This window comes from Pyrus communis, chromosome 7 (genome assembly GCF_963583255.1).
Source record: "Pyrus communis chromosome 7, drPyrComm1.1, whole genome shotgun sequence".
Taxonomy (NCBI): Eukaryota; Viridiplantae; Streptophyta; class Magnoliopsida; order Rosales; family Rosaceae; genus Pyrus; species Pyrus communis.
Genome location: NC_084809.1, coordinates 22,695,322 through 22,721,208, shown reverse-complemented (window position 1 = coordinate 22,721,208; position 25,887 = coordinate 22,695,322). Strand labels below are relative to the sequence as shown.

General features: G+C 38.4%; 2 protein-coding genes and 1 pseudogene across 3 annotated transcripts; all 3 read left to right on the top strand.

Annotated features, from left to right (window-relative positions):
• The first annotated feature begins 506 nt into the window (after window positions 1–506).
• LOC137740999 (uncharacterized) lies at window positions 507–2,750 on the top strand. 2 transcript variants are annotated; one of them, XM_068480806.1, is made up of 2 exons: window positions 507–701; window positions 2,220–2,745. In XM_068480806.1, exon 2 carries the CDS (start codon window positions 2,252–2,254, stop codon window positions 2,534–2,536), a length of 285 nt encoding a protein of 94 aa, XP_068336907.1. In that variant the 5' UTR covers window positions 507–701; window positions 2,220–2,251; the 3' UTR covers window positions 2,537–2,745. The 2 variants fall into 2 exon arrangements, with proteins under 2 accessions (XP_068336907.1, XP_068336908.1); XM_068480807.1 differs by lacking the exon at window positions 507–701 and adding an exon at window positions 737–1,227 and having other exon boundaries at window positions 2,220–2,750.
• A 1,994-nt stretch (window positions 2,751–4,744) lies between these two features.
• LOC137740010 (uncharacterized) lies at window positions 4,745–7,075 on the top strand. Its single transcript, XM_068479793.1, has 2 exons — window positions 4,745–4,886; window positions 6,545–7,075. The coding sequence occupies exon 2, from the start codon at window positions 6,577–6,579 to the stop codon at window positions 6,859–6,861; it is 285 nt and encodes a 94-aa protein (XP_068335894.1). The 5' UTR covers window positions 4,745–4,886; window positions 6,545–6,576; the 3' UTR covers window positions 6,862–7,075.
• Window positions 7,076–11,876: 4,801 nt separating this feature from the next.
• Window positions 11,877–21,287, top strand: LOC137740679 (disease resistance protein At4g27190-like; annotated as a pseudogene).
• Window positions 21,288–25,887: the final 4,600 nt, after the last annotated feature.

The window sequence follows — 25,887 nt, the reverse complement described above, 5'->3', positions numbered from 1 at the left end:
AGGATTTGAAGGCGAAATAGTCTAATTTGGGGAAAGTAGAAAGTGGGTACTTGGGGAGAATAGTTAAGGAGGTAGAGGGAGTGAGGGGAAGGTTTTGGTGGGGTTTGAAGTGGTGGGTGGGGGAGAAGAGATGGCAGTGGTGGTGGTGGTACTGCTGTGGATCTAAAGAGAAAGAGAGAGAAACAGTTGCAGCCATGGAAAGCAGATGAGGAAGCAAAATAGTTGCTCAATGTTTATTTGCTCCTTAGAAATTAAAAATAAAATTATTTTTTTTATTATTTTATAATAAAAATAATAATATTTTAATAAAATTGATTAAGCTATCATTTTAGAAATGGAGATGCATTTGGTCTAATACTGTTCATTGAAGTCTATCATTATTCATTGAGTGGATTAAATGTGCTGAATGTTGACGTATTTTTTTATGGGTGGAAATGCTCTAAAAAACGGCCCTTGAGCGCGGAGAAAAGGCGCTAAAACACCTTCTGTTTGTGTCGTTTGTCGTTTATTGTTTGATCTATTTGTGTGGTCAAAACACCGTGGACGGGACGGCCACTCTCTCTCTCTCTCATCGCTTCTGATCCCTTGGCACAATAAAAGGGAGAAGTCGACGACGACGACGACGACGACGACGACTCAGGAGACCCAACAGAAACGGCAACAAAAATAAAAGAAAAAGAAAATTTGTGATCCAATCATCTGTAAGTCTGCCTCGTCTTTTCCTTCTCATTTCCTTCGGATCTGAGCTCCTGCTTACCTGGGTTTTCTTTGGTTTGCTTTTTAAATTGATGGTTGTTTTTCTTTCAATTAGAGTTTTTGTGGATGTGGGTTTTGTGAGAACGACGTGATTTGGGGTTGTGGGTTTGATTTAGAGATTCTTGATTGTAAATGTCAAGTGGTTTTTCCGTCTGAGGCGTTGTTGTAATTGTATCGTGAAAGCGAAAAAGGATCTGGATTTAGCTCCTTGGAGATAATAACATAATTAATATTAGGTGGGAGGTCAATTCTTGAGTTGGTGAATTAGATTAATGCCCTTCAGATCACTGGTAATGCTGCTGCCACTTCCATGTTTTTGGGGCATGATCTGCTGTTGGGAATGGGGATCTGCTGTTGGGAATGGGGCATGATCTGCTGTTGGTAATTCTTGAGTTGGTGAATTAGATTGATGTCAAGCCTATGTCATTTTCTACATGCAATGCTCCTTCAAAGATTCCCTTTTGTAGATATGTAAGTCAGTATGGTTTTGCAAGTGTTGTGTTTCCTTACACGTTGCAATAGGCTGAAACGCATGCAAAGACATTTCTACAGACGTTAGCTTTCTTTCTAATTCCTTTTCAAGAAGCATGGTTCTCGTGCATTTTTCCTGTTCAAGGAAAACCGGTATTTATTATTTGCTAATGCATGAGCTTATTATTTTATTGAGCCAGTAGGCTCTTTTGTTGTCTTCTAAAGTCATCTGTTCATGTCTGCCTCTCATTATGTTGTTGTCTTTTGAGATATGAAGCGCATTCTAAACTTCAAGGTGGAATTGTTTGTTTTCTGTTATTAAATTGAGGTCAGCTGCTGTTAATCATGATGTATCTCTGGTGAATGAAAGCACACATTGTCTTTGTATTGCAAGTTCAGTTTAATGCTATCAGAATTGCTTGCTTCGTAATGGTTCTTCTTCTGCACTGCCTTTGGGTTGTCAAAGATGAAGTGTCAAGTTCTGGAATATTGCAGTAACAACCAGGGTAGCATGAAATATTTTTATCATTAGGTTCTCAATGAACTCTCAGTAGTTGTACCTGTCCATCTTCAATAGAGGTAAAGTATTTACAGTATGGGAGAGTATCATGAACAGCATAATTCTCTCACACCCTCACTTGTTTGAGGGTATTAATTGCATTTGTTGGAAATGCTTCTCGTTGGCATATTTCTCATCTGAAAAATGGCTGGAGAATTTCACTTGTAAATTGTATGGTTATCTTCTTCATATCTTTTCATGGTATCCAGCCAGAATGCAACTGTTGTTGATTATAACCAAAGACAAATTTGTTAAACTCAGTCATACTTTTAGTATGGTCATGTATCTTCAACTATATCCTCTTGATCTCTTTGTTTAACTGTCCTTGATCTCTGCGTGTGACGTCTTTTGTGGCCATTGTCAATTCAGTGTATTGTTAGCAGTAGCAATTGATTTAGCTGTCATCTTGAACACACGTTTGTGCAAATTTCAGGTTGTCTGAAGAAGGTCAGTACATATTATACAATGGTTCTTGACACCATTTTGTCTTCTCCTGTTCGGAAGTCAGCATCATTTAGAAAGCAATTCTCACAAAATGAGTTGGGTAGCTGGTCGACACTCTTTCAGAGACACCGCTTCCTCTTAACAGCCCTAGCACTCCTGACATTCCTCTGCACCATTTACCTTTACTTTGCTGTCACATTAGGAGGCAGTCCATCATGTTCTGGGTTGAGCGGAACTCAAAAAGCGTTGTGTAGCTTGGAGCATGCAAAGACTTCAGTTGCCCATGGAAAATTGAAAGTTCTTTAGCATGTACATAATAAGCAATACGATATAATTATTATATTAGAATTTGGCATCAAAAAGAAAAAATCTTCTGTTTTTCAATATTTTCAATACTATTATATAATAAAGGACAGGTAGCTTTAAGTGATTACAGTATGTGTTTTTACATAATAGGTTCTTTGCTTAGTTTCCCTGTTCGGTTTGTGCTTATAATGGAAAAAATGTCCATATAACTCAATATATCTTTCATTTATTCAAGGAAATGAGATAACAAAGAGTTTGTAGTTCCAATTGGTTAAAAATCTTTGCTCTATCATAACGGTCTAGGTTTGATTCTCCTTTTGGGTTTTTGCATATAATAAAGAAAAAGGGAGTACTAGCAACTTTTGAGTGGATCTTTTCACTTCTTCATATGAGTGTCATATTTTTATATACGATAAAATCTTCAATGCTATCCATATACTAGTTCTTATCTTTCATAGTTTTCTCAATTTTCGAATGAATTAAAGAAAACTAATAAACATAAATTATGAGAAAATATATAAGAGGTAAAAAAGACGTGTGATAGTACCACCCTAAGCAAAAGCGACAACAATGAAAGGAAGGAAAACGCACTAACGCCTGCGCGCTATGCGCCTGTCTAGACTAGGATATTAAGAGCAGTTCTACTGAGGAACAAATAGGCCAGCACCCAGCCAAATTATTGGCCCGGCACCTAGCCATTCCACTCCAGCCCAGCAAATAGGCTGGCACCCAGCCCAAGCTGATCTCCAGGCCAGCCCAAAATCAATAGAGCCATGGACCGGCCCGTATGACGTCACCAAGATGAAATTCTAATATTAAAAAATAGCCTAGTCCTCTTCTTTTCTTCTTCTTCTTCTATAAAACGCGATGAGTGTGGCGGTGTTGGGAAGAAGCTTCATTCTTTCAAACAAGTACTGCTTGACCAAGTAGCCCAGCACAGACACATACCCAAAAGGCAAAAGCATCCACTCCGCGAACGACTCGGCGAAGGATTTGAAGACAAAACAGTCTAATTTGGGGAAAGTAGAAAGTGGATACTTGGGGAGAATAGTTAAGGAGGTAGAGGGAGTGAGGGGAAGGTTTTGGTGGGGTTTGAAGTGGTGGGTGGGGAAGAAGAGATGGCAGCGGTAGTGGTGGTACTGTTGTGGATCTAAAGAGAAAGAGAGCAAAACAGTTGCAGCCATGGAAAGCAGATGAGAAAGCAAAATAGTTGCTCAATGTTTACTTGCTCGTTAGAAATTAAAAATAAATTTTTTTTATTATTTTATAATAAAAATAATAATATTTTAATAAAATTGATTAGGCTATTTTTTTAGGGATGGAGATGCATTTGGTCTATTACTGTTCATTGAAGCCTATCATTATTCATTGAGTGGATTAAGGGCAGGTTTGGTATTGTTGTGCTTTGAAAAAAAGCTGATTCTGTTGTGCTGTGAGAATAAGAAGCTGTGAAATAAAGCAGCAGAGTGTTTGGTAAACTTTTTTGTAAAAGTGCTTTTGAAAAAAAAAAACAGTATTATAGTATTTGGTAAACTTTTATGTAAAACAGATGTGAAAAAAAGCCGATTTTTCAAAGCTGGGTTTTTGCAGCTTCTTGTTTTTGGCTTTTTTTCACCCAAAACTGTGAAAAAAAGCTGAAACTGAATGTTTACCAAACACAAAAACAGCTCCCAGCTTTTTTTGAAACCAGTTTTTTTCAGAATCACCTCAGTACCAAACCAGGTCTAAGGGCTGGTTTGGTATTGCTGTGCTTTGAAAAAAAGTTGCTTCTGCTGTGCTGTGAGAATAAGCAGCTGTGAAATAAAGCAGTAGAGTGTTTGGTAAACCTTTTTGTAAAAGTGCTTTTGAAAAAAAAAAAAAAAAAGCTGTATTATAGTGTTTGGTAAACTTTTATGTAAAACAGATGTGAAAAAAAACGGGTTTTTCAAAGCTAGGTTTTGCAGCTTCTTGTTTTTGGCTTTTTTTCACCCAAAACTGTGAAAAAAAAGCTAAAGCTGAATGTTTACCAAACACAAAAACAGCTCCCAACTTTTTTTGATACCAACTTTTTTCAGAATTACTTCAGTATCAAACCAAGCCTAAATGTGCTGAATGTTGACGGATTTTTTTATGGGTGGAAATGCTCTAAAAAACGGCCCTTGAGCGCGGATAAAAGGCGCTAGAACACCTTCTGTTTGTGTGGTCAAAACACCGTGGACGGGACGGCCACTCTCTCTCTCTCTCTCATCGCTTCTGATCCCTTGGCACAATAAAAGGGAGAAGTCGACGACGACGACGACGACGACTCAGGAGACCCAACAGAAACGGCAACAAAAATAAAAGAAAAAGAAAATTTGTGATCCAATCATCTGTAAGTCTGCCTCGTCTTTTCCTTCTCATTTCCTTCGGATCTGAGCTCCTGCTTACCTGGGTTTTCTTTGGTTTGCTTTTTAAATTGATGGTTGTTTTTCTTTCAATTAGAGTTTTTGTGGATGTGGGTTTTGTGAGAACGACGTGATTTGGGGTTGTGGGTTTGATTTAGAGATTCTTGATTGTAAATGTCAAGTGGTTTTTCCGTCTGAGGCGTTGTTGTAATTGCATCGTGAAAGCGAAAAAGGATCTGGATTTAGCTCCTTGGAGATAATAACATAATTAACATTAGGTGGGAGGTCAATTCTTGAGTTGGTGAATTAGATTAATGCCCTTCAGATCACTGGTAATGCTGCTGCCACTTCCATGTTTTTGGGGCATGATCTGCTGTTGGGAATGGGGATCTGCTGTTGGGAATGGGGCATGATCTGCTGTTGGTAATTCTTGAGTTGGTGAATTAGATTGATGTCAAGCCTATGTCATTTTCTACATGCAATGCTCCTTCAAAGATTCCCTTTTGTAGATATGTAAGTCAGTATGGTTTTGCAAGTGTTGTGTTTCCTTACACGTTGCAATAGGTTGAAACGCATGCAAAGACATTTCTACAGACGTTAGCTTTCTTTCTAATTCCTTTTCAAGAAGCATGGTTCTCGTGCATTTTTCCTGTTCAAGGAAAACCGGTATTTATTATTTGCTAATGCATGAGCTTAGTATGTTATTGAGCCAGTAGGCTCTTTTGTTGTCTTCTAATTCACTGTCACCCATCTGATCTAGTATTAGTTTTAATGCTTGTTTCTGGGAATCTTTTGTTAACCTCAGTGACGTGGTTAGGCTGCTTTAGCCCAGTAGAAAGTTGATGGCTCTTGATTATTATGCATATTTCATTGTAAAGTCATCTGTTCATGTCTGCCTCTCATTATGTTGTTGTCTTTTGAGATATGAAGCGCATTCTAAACTTCAAGGTGGAATTGTTTGTTTTCTGTTATTAAATTGAGGTCAGCTGTTGTTAATCATGATGTATCTCTGGTAAATGAAAGCACACATTGTCTTTGTATTGCAAGTTCATTTTAATGCTATCAGAATTGCTTGCTTCATAATGGTTCTTCTTCTGCACTGCCTTTGGGTTGTCAAAGATGAAGTGTCAAGTTCTGGAATATTGCAGTAACAACCAGGGTAGCATGAAATATTTTTATCATTAGGTTCTCAATGAACTCTCAGTAGTTGTACCTGTCCATCTTCAATAGAGGTAAAGTATTTACAGTATGGGAGAGTATCATGTACAGCATAATTCTCTCACACCCTCACTTGTTTGAGGTTATTAATTGCATTTGTTGGAAATGCTTCTCGTTGGCATATTTCTCATCTGAAAAATGGCTGGAGAATTTCACTTGTAAATTGTATGGTTATCTTCTTCATATCTTTTCATGGTATCCAGCCAGAATGCAACTGTTGTTGATTATAACCAAAGACAAATTTGTTAAACTCAGTCATACTTTTAGTATGGTCATGTATCTTCAACTATATCCTCTTGATCTCTTTGTTTAACTGTCCTTGATCTCTGCGTGTGACGTCTTTTGTGGCCATTGTCAATTCAGTGTATTGTTAGCAGTAGCAATTGATTTAGCTGTCATCTTGAACACACGTTTGTGCAAATTTCAGGTTGTCTGAAGAAGGTCAGTACATATTATACAATGGTTCATGACACCATTTTGTCTTCTCCTGTTCGGAAGTCAGCATCATTTAGAAAGCAATTCTCACAAAATGAGTTGGGTAGCTGGTCGACGCTCTTTCAGAGACACCGCTTCCTCTTAACAGCCCTAGCACTCCTGACATTCCTCTGCACCATTTACCTTTACTTTGCTGTCACATTAGGAGGCAGTCCATCATGTTCTGGGTTGAGCGGAACTCAAAAAGCGTTGTGTAGCTTGGAGCATGCAAAGACTTCAGTTGCCCATGGAAAATTGAAAATTCTTTAGCATGTAGATCGATAATCCTTTCGCCAAGTTATTTATTTATTTTTTTACTTGTTCCGTTCATTAGAGTATTGAAAATTGAAATCACAGTTAAGTGATTGTGGTTCATTTTATTCAGTTGGTGAACTAATATTGATTGGGTCAAATATACATAATATTTGTAGTATGGAAACACTGCGGTTTTACTATAATGATTATTTTGATTGAAAGAAAATTAGGCATATAGTGTTATCATTTTCGAACTTAATACCTCTTACATTTAAGTGAAGAGGAATACTACTAGACCGTAGTACTGAGAGGTGATTATGTTGAAGGAGCCAGGATGGCTATTGATATATGATGAAGGAGCCATCTTGGGGACCGGTGGTATCATGGAGGGACCGTGCGAAAGGGGGAGCTTACCTCTCAGCCACTTGACTTTGTCACCTCAAGGGTCTCTGCGGTCTGACACAACCGCCTAAGGGTAGCGCCATCTGCCTCAATGTGCATCACCTGTGATGTCGCCCATGTGATTTGCTTTGCTCGAGCTTCCGTGTGGCAGAGGTTAAAGAGTCTGGATGCGACGGGGCAATTAGCGCAAAAAAGGGGAGTGTGATTGAACCTGGCACAAAGTGCCTTTGATACCCACTGTGTCCTAAATAGGCATGCGAGATTGTATTAGGAACCACCAAAGGTGATGCACCCTTAGCTAGTAGATTGATTAGTTACTGAGTTCACTCTAGGTCGGAGCCCTAGAGTGGGTTCGAATACTCACTGCTCCAGGAAGATGCAAACTGGGTTCCCACAATTGCCCCCAACTATGCCCATGGAGTGCCTCAATAATGTAATTACTAAGACCATGTCACCTTTTATGGAGTGAGAAGAGTCGTCGGGGACTCCCATGCCCTCGGAGAGGGAGCTGTTTTTTATTCTGAGTGGCCCAATCTTAAATCGTCGGATTTCCTATTGTTAGCATAGCTTTTATTGTAGAGTGAAAGTTCTCATTCCGTGAAGCCATCTCAGTGTTTGGTCATATAGATCAACACTTTACATTTTTGGGAGGTGGTTTCTAGGTGATGATTAGGTGAACCAACTAGAGAAGATAGATTTAATGCGTGTTGTTGGGCGCGAAGCTCAATGTTGGAACCAATCTGCTCACATCCACGGATGAAGGCCAAACTCATCGGGATTGCCCCTAATCTTTGGTGAGGGGAGAATAAGGTTAATTAAGGGTGTGGTTAATTCCCAATAGGATTGCCTACATATCTCTTGGAAGGAGAACCAAACCACTGGTGTAGTTCTAAGGAAGAATGGTTTGAATCATCATTGACGAATAGCCTATGGCGGGGCGTTAAGAAGATGAGTTCTCCATGGACATGTCTACGGGCCTCTGTTAGGTATAGAGAGAATATGTATATAGAAGTCTCAGAGAGAGATAGATATGTCTCCTATAAATGCCTATGCTTATGTATTTATAAGGATCTTGGAAGTCTTTGTAGGCAAGGTAATCTTCATCAAATCGGGAGACTATCTAGGAGGAAATCTATGATAAGATACCCAGTTCTCTTAGAATCTTGATTATGTTGCCTAATGTCTAAGATATCCTAGTTTGACTTGAATTAGGGTTTTCTTAATTGGGAGTCAAGTAATCTCTTTAATAGCCTTAAGCCTAGCTTGCTGGACTATGCTCCTTGGGCTTTGGGTATTTCGGTCCTTCTTGCGACTAATCATGGTCCCCAATTGCCCCTAACTACTTCTAAGAGTACGCTCCACTTCGAAGATGGGTAGTCACCAACAGACCATGAGTGGATCATTCTAGAATAACTTTTCTAGAATGGCCTTCGAGTTGTGTGCTTGATTAAGAGCTAGCCAAGTTCGGCTAGTTCTCCTCGCTTGTCTTTCAATGGTTTGATCTTTTGGAGTTTCGAATTATATTGTGAACCCTTGGTTGGAGTTCTAGATGCATAGCTAAAAAGCTAGATGCAAGGCGGATTGTGCCTATATATTCCTGGAAGGACATATGTAACAACCCGTCCCGAATTTTTACAGAACGAAAGGAGCAAAGTTGTAATTTCATTTTGGTTGGAAGATAATTGTTTGAAATATTGGTTTATGCCTTAATAGGTGTGCCCAAAGGGGCTTACTTAGTTTTGGGTTGTTCCCCCGACCCACCATCCTATCTCTCTCCCTCACCTCTCTTGGTTCTCTCTTCTCTTTCTCTCACCCTCCACCTCTGTCGACTCTCTCTATTCCTCTCTAACGCACTCCCACACACACACCCACACTTACATACTCACACACAACCACCACCCCTTGGACCATCATTTTCTCCCTTACCCCTCCCCCGATCACTTTCCATTTCTTCCAAGCTCGCACTGGAGCACAATCACTGTGCTTGCACCTCACTGGCAAATTTTTGACAGTGCAACTAAGGTAAGCCTCCTAGGATCCCTTTAGATCATGTTTTAGGTTGGTTTATGGTGATTTTGAAAACCTTAGTAACATTTGAACGCAAGAACAACTCGGGGAAGCATTTTCTATATTTTTCGACGAACCCCATAAGTTGCAGGCCGTTTTCTAGCCAACTCTGGCTATGACTGGTCTCGTGATAGGTATAGTTCTAATCCTCTTCTTCATAGCTTCATTTTGGTATAAGGGTTGATTGATTTTTGCTAAGTTGTGGGTTGACTGGAGCTTGGAAGCTCCAGCTTTCTTCTTTGGCAAGACCAACCGACAAAAAAAAGGGTCGATCCGACCCAACCCACTTAACCCTAAGCCTAAGTCCCTATGAACCTAGGCCCTTAGGCCGTGCCAACTAAGGTTTTTGGCTTGTTTACCCCAAGACCCAAACCCTTACAACCCTTTGGACCCTAGGCCTTCGGGCTGAGATGACACGGGCCTTTGGCCTGTTAAACCCAAGCCTTGGGCCGTTTGAACCTAAGGCCCATTGGCCACTTAGCCAAACGCAAAACCCTTTAAGGCCTAGCCCAAACCCAAATGACCCCAGGCCTTTGGGCCATGAAAATCATGATTTAATGGTTATGTTTTATAAAACGTTTTATAAGGAAATTGGATTTACATTATATGATTATCATGCTTTACTGAGAATATTTTGGAATCCCATACTTTATCAAACTTATGTTCTTTGTAGTATATATGATGGATGACTATATACTATTTATGAACATGTTTTTACACTTTTTTGTAGTATATATGATGGATGACTATATGTTATGAAGATGTTTTTGAGATATATGTATTTATGTTGGAAATAGTATGTTCAATGTTTTTGTGCTTATCTAATGGTCACTGTTCTGCCTACGGGCGAAGATACTTGTTTATTGGCTTGGGGCCGGGAGATATAGTTATTAGCTTCGGACTGGGAGATATAGTACCACAAGCAATACCACTACGTAGCACACTATACGATATATGTTTTATGAAGGTTTTATGGCATGCTAGGGTTTTTGGAAAATCTATTACATATTATGCTATGTAGTTTCATAAAACTTTGGGGTTAGTATGTTGATAATTGTTTCAGGATTATATATATATATATATATCAACTTGGTTCACTCATGTTTGTCCTCAGGACTTAGAATCGAGGCGTACAATCTCGAGCTTCAAGGCACTTCCGCATCAGCATCTTCGAGTCCTCTCAATGTAGGACCCATTCCTCTGCTCATTCAATTTTATATTATTTCTTTTTAGTGTCTAGGATTAGTTGTATACTCTAAACAAGTTCCTAAGTTGCATATTCATTGTATTTAATTCATAACTTTTATTTATATTCGTTGTTCTCATGCATCCTAATACTGCTTCGTCACCTTCGGGTGTCTGCCAACACATGCTTACCCTGGTGTATGGAGGATATCGGGGTCAGGCATGTCAACATAGATGCCTTAGCAATGTACTGCTAAGTTTATTTTACTCAAGTCATTAAGCCTATTAGAGTAAAATACTGGGCACTTTTCATCCTTTGCTTTCTCGTCACGAAATATAGTTTAATCTGTCAATCTTTCCGAATTAAGCTAACTTCAAGTAAGGAGTACTACAGTGAAACACGAGTAAGCTTGTAAGCTCAGGACAGAGTTCATCAAAACCCCCATCAGTGTTGCTGATTCGAAAAAAACGTTACCTCCCAAACTTAGTGTTTATAAAGATTCCCATCGTGATATCTGGAATACCATATTTTCTTCGATACCAAGTATTAAATATTAAACCCATGGAACACCTTTTGCCCCAAACTTGCAGTAATGCATTGACCAGATTAAGGATGAAAATGTCAAATCATACTTGGAATGGCCTTCAGATTGTTAATGTCAATCTTACATGTTTGAGTTGTCTTGTTTGTTGATTTTGTTTGTTCTTTCACCTTGCCCTTATTCTAGGTGAGAAGATTTCAATAGTGCAACTTGTAACCAAGAAGGGATTTCCTTCTCATTAAGAATTGCTAATTCATCCTTAGTGAATCTTAAACGAAAGTTCGTTAGGAGCTTTGTTGCCTGCATGAGGGTCAGAAACACCTTTGGAATCCTTTTGTCAGACCTTATGCACGCGTGGGAATTGAACAATTCTGATCGGACTACACTTAGTTGTGAAATTATGTCCCCAAAATCTCATTATTTAATTACATATTTCGTATTTACACTATTCTTAGTTTTATTTTAATTTCGTTAATTTTAGAATTTTAATTACTTAATTACAAGTTGGAATTTTTGTAATTAATCATTTTAAATCCGAAGGCCTTTTAGGATCACTCTTAGTATTTTTGAATAGAGCTTGATCCCACGAGCACGTAGGTGAAAGCCGTTCGTGAATCAGAGCTATAATGAAGAAGTTACGGACATTGAAAATTTGATATAAATAGTAACTTGCGACTTGCTAAATAGCAAGTCCCACTTTATTGAAAAGGAACCAATCAGAAGAAAGGGGGATAGAAGCTGACCAATTAGCTTCCAAGAAACCAATAGACCCGACTCCTCAATAGCGACTCGGCCTCTGACCTGGTGTTCCTACAATCTCTTTTGACGCTTTTCATGGCATTTTTTCCGGCGATTCGCCCTAAGCCACCACCTGCATTTTACTCAGCAACCTTCCCTTTTCCATTTTCTTACAAACCCTTAGACAATGCTTCATCTTCTAACTTGACAAAAGTGGGCAATGTTAAACCTAATATGTATCCTAATGAACAAGTCATGGAAATCTTAAATGACGTTTTTCCATTTACGTTGACAAATACCAATCAGGAAGTGGAAGATGACATGCCTACACCAATGGATAGTGCAGAATTCGAACAATATCAAAAACTATTTAAAAATGACAACCAAGAGTTATACCCAGGGTTTGAGGGCTTTTTGGTTCTCACAGCTATTGTGGAACTAATGCATGGCAAAATAAAGTATCGTATGTCGAACCAGTGTTTTGATTACTTTTTGGAAGTTTTCAAGAGAAAGCTACCAAAGGATAATTGTTTGCTGAAAGACCATAGAAACGCTTAAAAGATGTTGAATGGCCTTAGATTGGGTTATGAAAAAATTCACGCTTGCAAAAATAATTGTATATTGTTTTATAAGGAGAATAAAGCGTTGGATAAATGCCCTGTATGCAATGAGTCGAGGTTCAAAATGACATCTCAGAATAGATCGACGAAGATCCCATAAAAAGTCATGCGTTATTTGCCTTTGAAGCCTAGGTTGTAGCAGTTGTATATGTCAACGCATATTACCACCGACATGAGATGACATAGGGAAAACAGGTAACTGACGATGTGATGAGGCGCTTCAAGAGAAGATAAACGTTTAGAGGTATGGAAAGATGCCTTGAGGCGCTTCAAAACCTTTGACAAGGAAAAATCAGCAGATAAAGCAAAACTTGCTATAAAGTGGAGTTGCAATCGACTGAAGGGTTTAGGCCATTATTCTTGCTATGTGGAGTTATTGCCAGGGGGACCTGTCAAATTCTTCTCAATGACTTGTTCAAGTATAGTATGGGTTTGGGTTTAATAAAAAATGTTGATACGGTGGAAGATGCATGGAATTCGTTGCATGCACTGGCTGCAAAACTAAAACATTATTGCCTATTGCTAGACAGTTATGACGACGAAACTATTAGAATGCACGAGCTTGTTCGAGATGCTGCTATCTGGATTGCATCTGATGATCAAAAGGCCTTTCTAAACGCAAATGAAGATGAGGTGAAAGAATGGCCCTCTGGGGATTTATTTAAAAAGTACACTACGATCTCCTTAAAATCTTGCAAAATCCCCAGACTTCCTAAACTACCTTGGGAATGCCCAGAATTAAATTTGTTGCATTTGAAGAATGAAAATATTGGCGTCTCCCAGGAAATTCCAAGCAATTTTTTTGACAGAATGAAAGAAGTCAAAGTGTTGGATGTAATGAAAATCTATAATCCATCACTACCTCCATCTCTTCAATCTCTAAAGCATCTACACACATTGTGTTTAGATCAGTGCGAGTTGGAAGACATAACTCTTGTTGGACAGCTAACAAACTTGAAAGTCCTTAGCCTACAACAGTCAATGGTTAAAGAGTTACCTAAAGAAATAGGGCAATTAAGTAGCCTACAATTATTGGATTTGACCTGTTGCCCTGAACTTGTTCTGATCTCACCTGATGTTATATCAAGCTTGACAAGACTAGAAGACTTGAGGATGGGAATAAAAAACTTTAAACAGTGGGAGGGTGAAGGCTTGGTCGATGACAGAAGATCTAATGCTGGCATCTTATAGCTGAAGCACTTGTCTCAACTAACTGCATTAGACATACACGTTCCAGATGCTAACCTTCTCTTAACCAACTTGTTATCCAATAAGTTAGAAAGATACACCATACTTATCAGTGATTGTTGGGAATATCCTGACATCCTTGCAACCTCCTCTAACATGCTAAAACTCAAGCTCACTAGGGGGAATTAATTCGACCAAGGTATAAAGTTGCTAGTAAAGAGATGTGAGCATTTGTACAACGACAAAGTTACATATGTCATTAACTCCATCAGTTGGAGTTATTCTGATAATGCCTTCCCTAACCTAGAATCTCTATGTTTTTGCAACCTTGTGAGTTTGGAAAGCGTATGTTGTGGGCAACTCATAGGCGGGCCTTTCCAAAAGTTAAAATCTTTGACACTGTAGGATTTACCAAAGCTTATTGGTTTCTCTTCCAAAGGTATTGGAAGAAGATCTAGTCTAGTCATCTGTCATTTACCCTAGCTGGCAGGTAGCATGGGTGTATGCATGGGGTGCTATCTAACAACTTGAGTATAGCTGTCATTCTCACTAATTCAAGGGATTCCTGATCTTGCTTTAGTTGTTAGCCTAGTTGCTGTCCTTACTTTAGTTGTTAGGTGATTAGGCATAAATCAAGGAAGGAAGATTGTTTTTTGTTCCTTGTTTTTCTCTTCTTCCCATGCTCATATATATGAGCTATCTTTGTACTTTGTTTCTTCATAATAGAAAAGACACCTTCAAATCTCAATATGGTATCAGAGCAGTGATCCTAATCGACCTGCTTCTGAGTAGTTTCTTGAGAGATATGTAAGCTTTTCCTGATTCTTTATCATGGCATAGCAGTGATCCTAATCGACCTGCTTCTGAGTAGTTTCTTAAGAGATATGTGAGCTTTTCCTGATTCTTTATCATGGCTAAGGAGAGTTCAGTGCATGGCGAAGAAATTAGCTCGCATGTTGCGCCATCTTCATTTCATTTAGATGTTGATGTCAACCCAAATCAACGTCTCAGTTCTGTTTTACTAAATGAGTTCAATTATCTTCCCTGGGAGAGAGCAGCCACTCTTGCCTTGGGAAGACGATCGAAACTTGGTTATGTTAATGGTGTTATTCTAGCGCTTGTTGTGTCTTCATCAGATTACAATGATTAGTTGTGCAATGACCAGTTGGTCATGTCATGGCTACTCAATTCTATGGATCGAAAGATTGCAGAAATTTTCATCAATAGATTTTGGTCCCAAGGTGTTCTTACTGCTGCATATCTCATCAATAGATTTCCTAGTAAGAGCTCTTATGTTTCACTCGAATGTGTCTAAAAAATTTTGGTCCCAAGGTGTTCCTACTACTGCATATCTCATCAATAGATTTCCTAGTAAGATATTGAACTAAATCACCTTATGAGGTCTTGAAAGATAGACAAATCAATCTATCCCATTTGAGAGTTTTTGGATGTACATGTTTCATTCACATTTAAGCACCAAATCATGACAAACTAGATCCAAGGGCTGCCAAATATGTTTTCCTAGACTATTCATCCACTCAAAAGGGTTACAAATGCTACAATCCAACAACTAGGAAAATAGTTGTTTCAAGAGATGTGAAATTTGAAGAAACCATGTCTTACTTCACTCAACCTCTGGACTATTCTAGAGAGGGAGAGAATTTGCTTGATTTGTTCCCAATACCATATCCAAGTGAAGAGGATACAACAGATATTTCAAGGGACCAGGTATTGAATGAGGTTGATTCTCGCAACCTGCAGAATTCTCCCCCTGTGGTCCCTAAAGAAGTATCTCATCAAAACCCTCAAGTAGTCCTTCCAACCATGAAATTGCTTAATTGCCAGCAACTCAATCTCCCACAGTTCGTTAAAAACCTCCCCGTGAGAGGAAACTTTCATCCAAGTTACATGATTATGTAACTTACAATGCCAAGTATCCCTTGACTTCTGCTATTAATTACAACAAAGTTTCATCCTCCTTTGCTGCATCTCTCAGTGCAATTACTGAAACCTATGAACCATAAAGCTTTCAAGAAGCTAATCTACATAGTGAGTGGAGAGCTGCTAAGGCAGAAGAGCTTCAAGCTCTTCATGAAAACAAAACCTGGACTATAGTGAAACTTCCCAAAGGAAAGAAGGTTGTGGGAAGTTGTTGGGTATACAAGACCAAGTTCCCTTTAGATGGCACGATTGAAATGAACAAGGCTCGTTTGGTTACTCGAGGATTTACTCAAACCTATGGAGTGGATTACAAGGAGACATTTGCTCCCGTGGTAAAGATGAACACTGTGAGGGTGCTGTTATCTGTTGCCATTAACAATGCATGGCCTCTTTTTCAAATGGATGTTAAAAATGCTTTTCTGCATGGTAAGCTTAAAGAAGAAGTTTTCATGAAACTGGCTCCAGGTCATCCTCAATCAAACAATCCAGAAATGGTGTGCAAACTTCATAAATCCATTTATGGTCTCAAGCAAAGTCCACGTGCATGGTATGCCAAGCTCAGTCATGTTCTAGAAAAAGTTGGTTTTTGTCGGAGCAATGCTGATTCTTCCTTATTTGTGCGATCAAGCACATCGGGTCAACTTGTGGTGCTTATTTACGTTGATGATCTCATTATGACATGCGATAATATGTCAGAGATTAGTGCTCTTAAATAATATCTCAATCACAAGTTTGCTATCAAGGATCTCGGCATTCTTAAATATTTTCTAGGGATCGAGATGGCACACTTTCACAAAGGTTTTCTAAATCAGCGCAAGTATGTTATTGATCTTCTTCATGAGGCCAACATGACAGATTGTAAACCTGCTCGCACACCTTTGAATAGTAACTTGAAGCTGCAATCTCACGGTGATCTCATTCCCAATATTGAGTACTATCAGAGATTGGTCAGCAAACTCATTTATTTAACTATCACTTGTCCTGATATAGCATATGCCGTGAGTCTTGTTAGCCAGTTTATGCATGCTCCAAGCATGAATCACATGAAGATTGTTCATCGTGTGCTTCGATATCTGAAAGGCTCCATTGGTAGAAGGATTCTCATATGCAACAATAATCACACTCATATCTTAGGATATACAGTTGCAGATTGGGCGGGGAACGCTCTCGATCGCAAGTCTATCACTGGTTTCTGCACCTTCGTAGAAGGTAACCTTGTCACCTGGAAGAGCAAGAAACAAAGCGTGATTGCACGCTCTAGTGCAGAAGCAGAATACCATGCTATGGCTTCGACTGCTTGTGAACTTATTTGGCTCAAAAATCAGTTATTGGACTTGGGGTTTCCTCATCAGCAACCTGTGTCTCTCTACTATGATAATCAAGCTGTGATGCACATAGCATTAAATCCTGTCTTCCATGAGCGAACTAAACACATTAAAGTTGACTACCACTATGTTCGAAATCAAGTGCAGTCCAAGATGATTAATACACACTTCATTTGTAGTCATGATCAACTTGCAAATATCTTCACCAAAGTATTACCGTTTGCTACTTTCCATCACCTCTTGTCCAAGCTTGGATCAATCGACCCGTTTGATCCAACTTGAAGAGGAGTATTGGAAGAAGATCTAGTCTAGTCATCTGTCATTTACCCTAGCTGGTAGGTAGCATGGGTGTATGCATGGGGTGCTATCTAACAACTTGAGTATGGTTGTCATTCTCACTAATTCAAGGGATTGCTAATCTTACTTTACTTGTTAGCCTAGTTGTTGCCCTTGCTTTAATTGTTAGGTGATTAGGCGTAAATCAAGGAAGGAAGATTGTTTTTTGTTCCTTGTTTTTCTCTTCTTCCCACGCTCATATATATGAGCTATCTTTGTATTTTGTTTCTTCATAATAGAAAATAAACCTTCAAATCTCAATAAAAGGCAAGCAAACGATTGATACTGAAGCCGACAAAATCGTTTTGGAGGATGAAGTTGGTGGACCACCGAAATTGTTCAGTAATGGCGAGGTACGTTCTTTGTTTTTTTTTTTCCATTTTGCATGATTGTTTCAAGATATAGTTTTCTTCTTTGAGTTTCAACCATATAATTTGTTTTTTCCAATAAGAAAATAATACATATGTTTAAGATTTTTTTGACATGTCTTTCCGCCAAAAATCTTTCATGGACCAGCACCAATTATAGATATTAAGATTTATTTTTTCAATAAGCCAAAACCATACAATTATTGATATTAAGATTTTTTTTTTCCATTCTCCTTCCTTCCCAACCCACCAATCACTGTCCTCCCTTCCTCACGAGAGACGGAAAGCGGAGTGATACACCATGTATTTTTATACAACTAGTGAGATTCTTGTGTTAACAAATTAATAACATAAAAATAAAATTTTCCCCACTCATATAATAACATGTGGTGTAACAGTTGTGTTACGGGCACAAGAAAATATTTCTCCTCTAGAGAAATTTTATATTGTGACTAGAATACAGGTGGTATACCACATGTTTTTATATAAGTGGTGAGAAATTTTATTTTTTAAGTTATTAACTTTTTAACACACATATCTCATAATTTGTATAGTGATACGTGGTGTACCACTCCATGTTCCAGTCACACTAAAAAATCGAGAGAGAGAGACAAGGAGGCAAGGGACTTCTTTTTTCTTACTTTTGTTTTTATTTTTATTTAATTTTATTGGGAGTTGACAGGGTTATGTTAGGGTTTGACACGGTTATGTTAGGGTAACTTTGTGGACGGGTGTCAAGTAATGGGACATGTTATAGAAAGGCCACACATACTTTAAATGTAGAAAATTTGAACTAGACCCTAACCACTAAAAAAATTCATCACTTGCCACTAAAGTTTCACAACAATGTGTTTTGGTATCAATTAAAATAGTTTAAATTTGGAATTAAGTTAACATAATTTTGGCCCTATATTTCTCTTTTCAGGTAGTTTTTTACTCCAATTTGTCTTTTTGCTAATTAAGGAAAGTACAAAGACATACGGTTGTCTAGTAGCCCAGTTGCGTACTTTTTTAATATATGACCTTTAATTTCTATCTACATATTTTAAGCATTATTGCTAACAACAATTGTAATTTCCTAAAATAAACATGAATTTTGCTTTGTACTATGCAAGTTTCGATGCCCAACTTAACAACCTTGATTGAGCATCAATGTGATAATTTAAGATTCTTGGCTTCAAGTTCCATAGCTAAATGTCTCGGACAACTCACAAATCTCAAAATATTTAATTGTCAATCCCTGAAAGAGGTAGTGGGAAAAAATGAGGAAAATACAAATGACATGTTATGTAAGCTAAACCATCTAGAACTACAGCACCTTCCAAACCTCGCTAAATTCAGCTCAAGAAGTTGCATTAAATTTCCGTCTTTGGATTATTTGGATCTAGACGATTGTCCTAAACTGAAGACATTCATCTTTAATGCGAAGAGTGAAAATATTGCAATCAACAAAGAAAAACGAGAGATTGAGTCGGAGGAGAATTTTGAGCTCTTTGATGAAAAGGTGAATTATACCTTCACTTCTTTTCTTTATCCTTTTATTTCCAATTTATGCATGAGTCCCAGTTTTGAGTCCTAAAATGAATATACGACAGGTAGGATTTCCTAGCTTGGAGCAATTGTTCGTATGGGACTTACCTAAGTTGAAGAAAATATTCCACAACCAACTTGATCCACACTCTTTTGTCAGGCTCAGAGAAATTGGTGTTCGTAGATGCCTGAGTCTAATTAATATCTTTGGGCCAAGTATCATGGGAAGATTGAAAGCTCTAGAGTCCTTAAAAATAGATCAGTCACTCACTACAAATGGTATATGAAACATTATCTACCACTCAGTTGAACGGCTTTAAGTGCCCAAATCTAAATTCAATGAAGATAGACTCATGTGACAGTTTGAAAAATATCTTTCTAGCATCAGTGTCCAAAGATCTTAAGCAACTAAGCAAGTTGAAGGTTAAGAATTGTGGTTTAATGGAGGAAGTTGTTGTGAAGGACGAAGGACCACAAACGACATATGAGGAGTTTAAGTTCCCTAAAGTAGAAACCGTGATATTTGAAAATCTGCCCCAACTTCGGAGTTTCTATCTAAGGCTACATGTTTCTAATTGGCCATCACTTAAAGAATTAAATTTCAAGAAACGTGCCAGTGTGGAGATTTTTGCTTCCGAATTTTCAACATATCAAAACAAACTTGAGTTTGGCCACCGAAGACCAATGAAACAACCTTTCTTTTTAATTAAGAAGGTAACCATACTTGTACACAATTCTTTTGATATTCAAAATTTTATGTGATTTTGACATACTAGTTAAACATACACCATCAAGTAAATACATTTATTAAGTTTTTAATATTAAAGTTATTATGTGGTGTCTAATTTTTCAAATTATTTTAAAGCATGCCGTTACTGTTGATAATATTTCAGGGCAAGTCATTCCTCAAGTTGGAATACTTGATGTTGGACGAGAACACGGAGATTTGGTATGAACCATATGGTCCACTCTTGGCAGAGTTGGTGAGCAAAGTAAAATCAATTTATTTTGCTACTTCACATCCCAAGTCAGATGTTTTCTTTCAGAATTTACAGAATATTGAAAAGCTTCGGGTGCTCTTTGCTCCTTGGAAAGAATTATTTGTCCATGACCACCAAGGAAGTAGTAGAGGGGACATACTTGAAGTTGAGACCCTCCCACGTGTAAAGGAAAGGAAAACTCCCAACCAGGGGGCCCTGTTTTTCCAAACTTGGAAGATCTATGCCTGATCGGATGTGGCAAATTAGAGAAACTAACTTCAGCTTTAATGTCCTTTCAGAATCTAGTCACTTTGTACACAGGGACTTGTCACGGACTGCAATACTTAATACCTTATTCTGTGGCTAAGAATTTGCGATAACTCCAGAAGTTGGAAGTTAAGTCGTGTGAAAGGATGGTAGAAATAGTAGCGAGCAACGAAGAAGATCTAGAAAACGAGATTACTCTCAGTTGCTTGCAAGATTTGAAACTTTCTGATCTACCAAGTTTGCAAGGATTTTGCACGGGAAATTATGTTTTCGAAGTCCCATCCTTAGAAACTTTGCATGTCGAGGACTGCCAGCTAATCAAGTTAAAGATTACTCCTGCTGGGTTACTCCAAAGAAATCCAAGACCAGAAAGACTAGAAATAGTAGAGGAAACTGATGACATACTGAAGCTAAGTGATTCGAAGGAGAGTAATCGTGATCAAACCCTAAGTACTTCATTCACTAATTAAGCATCTATTAATTTCACTCTCCATTTTTCAGCTTTTCTGAAGCTTGATCCTTCAAATTTAAAAGTCTGATTTATTCATCTTATTCATAGTTGTTCAGTCAGATTTCATATTGAACAGTTTATGTGTTTATTTGTAATCGTCAACTTAATATATATTTCTACAGGGCTAGCTGATCAAGACTCTCTACCAAAACCGAATCCCCATCTTTTGGCTGGCGTGTTAAGTTTTTCCGGGAGTGTGCGATTGCATGTTTGTGTGTTATTTTCCTCTTCCATTTGTTTTTCCTTTTAGGGGAAGAAATATTAGCCTGGAGAGAAGACTGGTTACATTATGTTTGTGTACGATTGCTTGGACCTTTATTGAGTTTTGAAGGTGTATTTTCTATTATATTGAAACAAAGTACAAAGATAGCTCATATATATGAACTTGGGAAGAAGAGAAAAACAAGGAACAAGGAACAAGAAACAATCTTCCTTCCTTGATTTACGCCTAATCACATAACAACTAAAGCAAGATCAACAAATCCCTTGAATTAGTGAGAATGACAGCCATACTTCAAGTTGTTAAACAACACCCCATGCACACATCTATGCTACCTACCGGCTAGGGTAAATGACAGCACCCCATGCACACATCCATGCTGGTTAGGGTAATTGACAGAAAGTAGATCTTCTTCCCGATCTTCTTCCAATACTCCCCCTCAAGCTGGATCAAACGGGTCGATTGATCCAAGCTTGGACAGGAGGTGATGGAAAGTAGCAAACGGTAATCCTTTTGTGAAGATATCTGCAAGTTGATCATGACTACGAATGAAGTGTGTATCAATCACCTTGGACTGCACTTGATTTCGAAAATAGTGGCATCCAACTTCAATGTGTTTGGTTCGCTCATGGAAGACAGGATTTGATGCTATGTGCATCGCAGCTTGATTATCACAGTAGAGAGACATAGATTGTTGATGGGGAAACCCTAAGTCCAATAACAGATTTTTGAGCCAATTAAGTTCATAAGCAGTCAAAGCCATAGCACGGTATTCTGCTTCTGCACTAGAGCGTGCAACCACGCTTTGTTTCTTGCTCTTCTAGGTGACTAGGTTACCTCCTACGAAGGTGCAGAAACCAGTGATAAACTTACGATCGAGAGCGTTCCTCACCCAATATGCATCTGTATATCCTAAGATATGAGTGTGATTATTATTGCGCATGAGAATCTCTCGACCAATGGAGCCCTTCAAATATCGAAGCACACGATGAACAATCTTCATGTGATCCATGCTTGGAGCATGTATAAACTGGCTAACAAGGCTCACGGCATATGCTATATCAGGGTGAGTGATAGTTAGATAAATGAGTTTGTCGACCAATCTCTGATAGTACTTTATATTGGGAATGAGATCACTATGAGCTTGCAGCTTCAAGTTATTATTCAAAGGTGTGCGAGCAGGTTTACAATCTGTCATGTTGGCCTCACGAAGAAGATCAATAACATACTTGAGCTGATTTAGAAAACAACCCTTGTGAGAGTGTGCCATCTTGATCCCTAGAAAATATTTGAGAATGCTGAGATCTTTGATAGCAAACTTGTGATTGAGATATTGTTTAAGAGCACTAATCTCTGACATATTATCACCTGTCACAATGAGATCATCAACATAAATAAGCACCATAAGTTTACCCGATGTGCTTGAACGCACAAATACGGAAGAATCCACATTGCTCCGACAGAAACCAACTCTTTCTAGAACATGACTGAGCTTGGCATACCATGCATATGGACTTTGCTTGAGACCATAAATGGATTTATGAAGTTTGCACACTATTTCTGGATTGTTTGATTGAGGATAACCTGGGGGCGATTTCATGAAAACTTCTTCTTCAAGTTCACCATGCAGAAAAGCATTTTTAACATCCATTTGAAAGAGAGGCCATGCATTGTTAATGAAAACAGATAACAGCACCCTCATAGTGTTCATCTTTGTCACGGGAGCAAATGTCTCCTTGTAATCCACTCCATAGGTTTAGGTAAATCCTCTAGTAACCAAACGAGCCTTGTTCCTCTCAATCTTGCCATCTGAATGGAACTTGGTCTTGTATACCCAAAGACTTCCCACAGCATTCTTCCCTTTGGGAAGTTTCACTATAGTCCAAGTGTTGTTTTCATGAAAAGCTTGAAGCTCTTCTGCTATAGCAGCTCTCCACTCACTATGTAGATTAGCTTCTTGAAAGCTTTGTGTTCACTAGTTTCAGTAATTGCACTAAGGAATGCAGCAAAAGAGGATGAAACTTTGCTGTAATCAATAGCAGAAGTCAAGGGGTACCTGGCATTGTAAGTTACATAATCATGTAACTTGGATGGAAGTTTCCTTTCACGGGGAGGATTTCGACGAACTGTATGAGATTGAGTTGCTGGCACATGAGCAGTTTCTTGGTTGGAGAGACTACTTGAGGGTTCTGGTGAGATAAGGTCTTTAGAGACCACATGTGGAGAATTATGCAGGTTGTTAACATCATCCTCATTCAATACCTGGTCCCTTGAAATATCTATTGTATCCACTTCACTGGGATATGGTATTGGGAACAAATCAAGCAAATTCTCCCCCTCTCTAGAATAGTCCAGGGGTTGAGTGAAGTAAGGCATGGTTTCTTCAAATTTCACATCTCTTGAAACAATTATTTTCCTAGTTGTTGGATTGTAACATTTGTAACCCTTTTGAGTGGATGAATAGCCTAGGAAAACACATTTGGCAGCCCTTGGATCTAGCTTGTCATGATTTGGTGCTTGAATATGAACAAAGCATCTACATCCAAACACTCTTAAATGGGATAAATTGATCTATCTATCTTTCAATACTTCATAAGGTGATTTGAAGTTCAATATCTTGCTAGGTAATCTATTAATGAGATATGCAGCAGTAAGAACACCTTGTGACCAAACATTTTTAGGCACATTCGAGTAAAACATAAAAACTCTAGTTTTTTCAAGTAGATCTCTATTCTTCCTTTCTGCTACCCCATTTTGTTGAGGTGTTCCAACACAACTAGTTTGATATAATATACCATGTGTGCTTAGATAGTGAGACATGTTATGAGACATAGATTCAGAGCCATTATTTGATCATAAGACATGAATGTTTGAAGAAAATTGTGTGTTTACAAGTCTATGAAAATCTTGAAAAACTTCCAGCACTTCACTTTTAATTTTTAAGAGATACAACCAAGTGATCCTTGTGAAAGCATACACAAAAATTACAAAATATTTGTATCCGTCAAATGACTATAGGACTGGTCCCCAAACATCGGAATGCACGATTTCAAAAGGATTACTAGCCCTAGACAAGGAGGAAGTGAAAGGTAATCTAGTGAACTTAGAGAAGTGACAAACATCACAAGAACTCGTAACTTTGCACAAGTTTGGAAACAAAAAGGACAGAACTTTATCAGAAGGATGTGCAAGTCATTGGTGCCAAAGTTGTTGTTCTTGAACCAGGCTTGAAGTTACTTGAAAAACCTTGGGAGTTTGGACATGCTTGGAAAGGTAGTAGAGACCATTTAGGAAAAAACCTTCACCAATTGTCTTCTTGGTGGTGATATCCTGAAAAACCACAGTTTTTAGGGAGAAAATAACAAGACAGTTTAGTGAGTTTGTGATTTTTCCAACAGATAAGAGTTGAAAAAGGAAGGAGGGAACATAAAGAGCCTCGGACTCGACATCACTAGAAATCAAATGTGTTTTCCCTCTCTCTACAACCATAGCACCCTTGCAATTGGCAACTAACACTTGAGATGGACATGAGAGTTTTTCAAAATTATGCAGATTTGTAGACTTGTTAGTCATATGATCAATAGCTCCTGAATCTATAATCCAATAATCATGCACATTACCAACTTTGAGAGCAGTTGAGAAGGATTGTAAGATACCTGGAATATCTTGTTGTGTCACACCTTCATTTTTAGCCAAAAAACCAGTAAACTGCCCGAGTAAAGCAGCTTTTTTGTTGTCACCTTGATTAGTTGATCATTCATTATCTCCATGACCTTATTTCTTATGGAGGAAGGCAGCAAATTCATTTATCAGGTTGGCTGGATTGGAGGTGAATTTCTGTGGTCCCTCGGAATGATTGGTGACTGTATGATTTGCCTCGTAGGGTGAGTTACGTGAACTCTTAGGGAAACCCTTGTTGTTGTCCCTCGAAGACTTGGGCCTTAGCTCAGGGTGGAGAATCCAGCAATGATCTCGTGTATGTCCACCAGTATCACAGTAGCTACATTTTACTATAGGTTTATTTCCTTTGTAGCCCCTCTCGTCACCAGTTCTGTGGTTAGAGAGATATACCCTAGCTTCTGGTATATTTGCCTTTAATTCCACAGTCATGATTTTTCTACGAGTTTCTTCCCTTTGAATTATGGCACACACACTTGAGAATGAGGGAAGATCAGGATTCATGAGGACATGACTCCTGAGATCTTTGTATTCAGGACTTAAACTTGCAAGAAGTTGAAATATTTTGTCTTCCTCAGCTCTCTTGGTCAACACGACAGCGTCAATGGTGTGTGGCCGATAGACATTCAACTCGTTCCACATAGTGGTAACTTTCCAAGATGTTGCACAAATGAGTTTCATTCCTTTTAAAGACCCACAATATCCCTTTTTAACTAGAATACTTGAGCTGCATTATTCTGATTCCTATACATTTCTTTGAGATTTTTCCAAAGGATGTAGGAGGATTCAGCATAGCTGAAAATTTCTGCAATCTTTCAATCCATAGAATTTAGTAGCCATGACATGACCAACTGGTCCTTGCACAACCAATCATTGTAATCAGGTGAGGACACATCAGGCACTGGAATAACACCATTAACAAAACCAAGTTTCAATCGTCCTCCCAAGGCAAGAGTGACTGCTCTCTCCCAGGGAAGATAATTGAATTCATTTAGTAAGATAGAACCGAGACGTTGATTTGGGTTGACATCAACATCTAAATGAAATGAACATGGCGTAGCATGCGAGCTAACTTCTTCACCATGCACTGAACTCTCTTCAGCCATGATAAAGAATCAGGAAAAAAACTCACAAATCTATTAA

Coding starts and splice junctions, on each gene's coding strand:
- LOC137740010 (XM_068479793.1), top strand. CDS start 6,577: ATGGTTCATGACACCATTTTGTCTTCTCCTGTTCGGAAGTCAGCATCA.
- LOC137740999 (XM_068480807.1), top strand. CDS start 2,252: ATGGTTCTTGACACCATTTTGTCTTCTCCTGTTCGGAAGTCAGCATCA.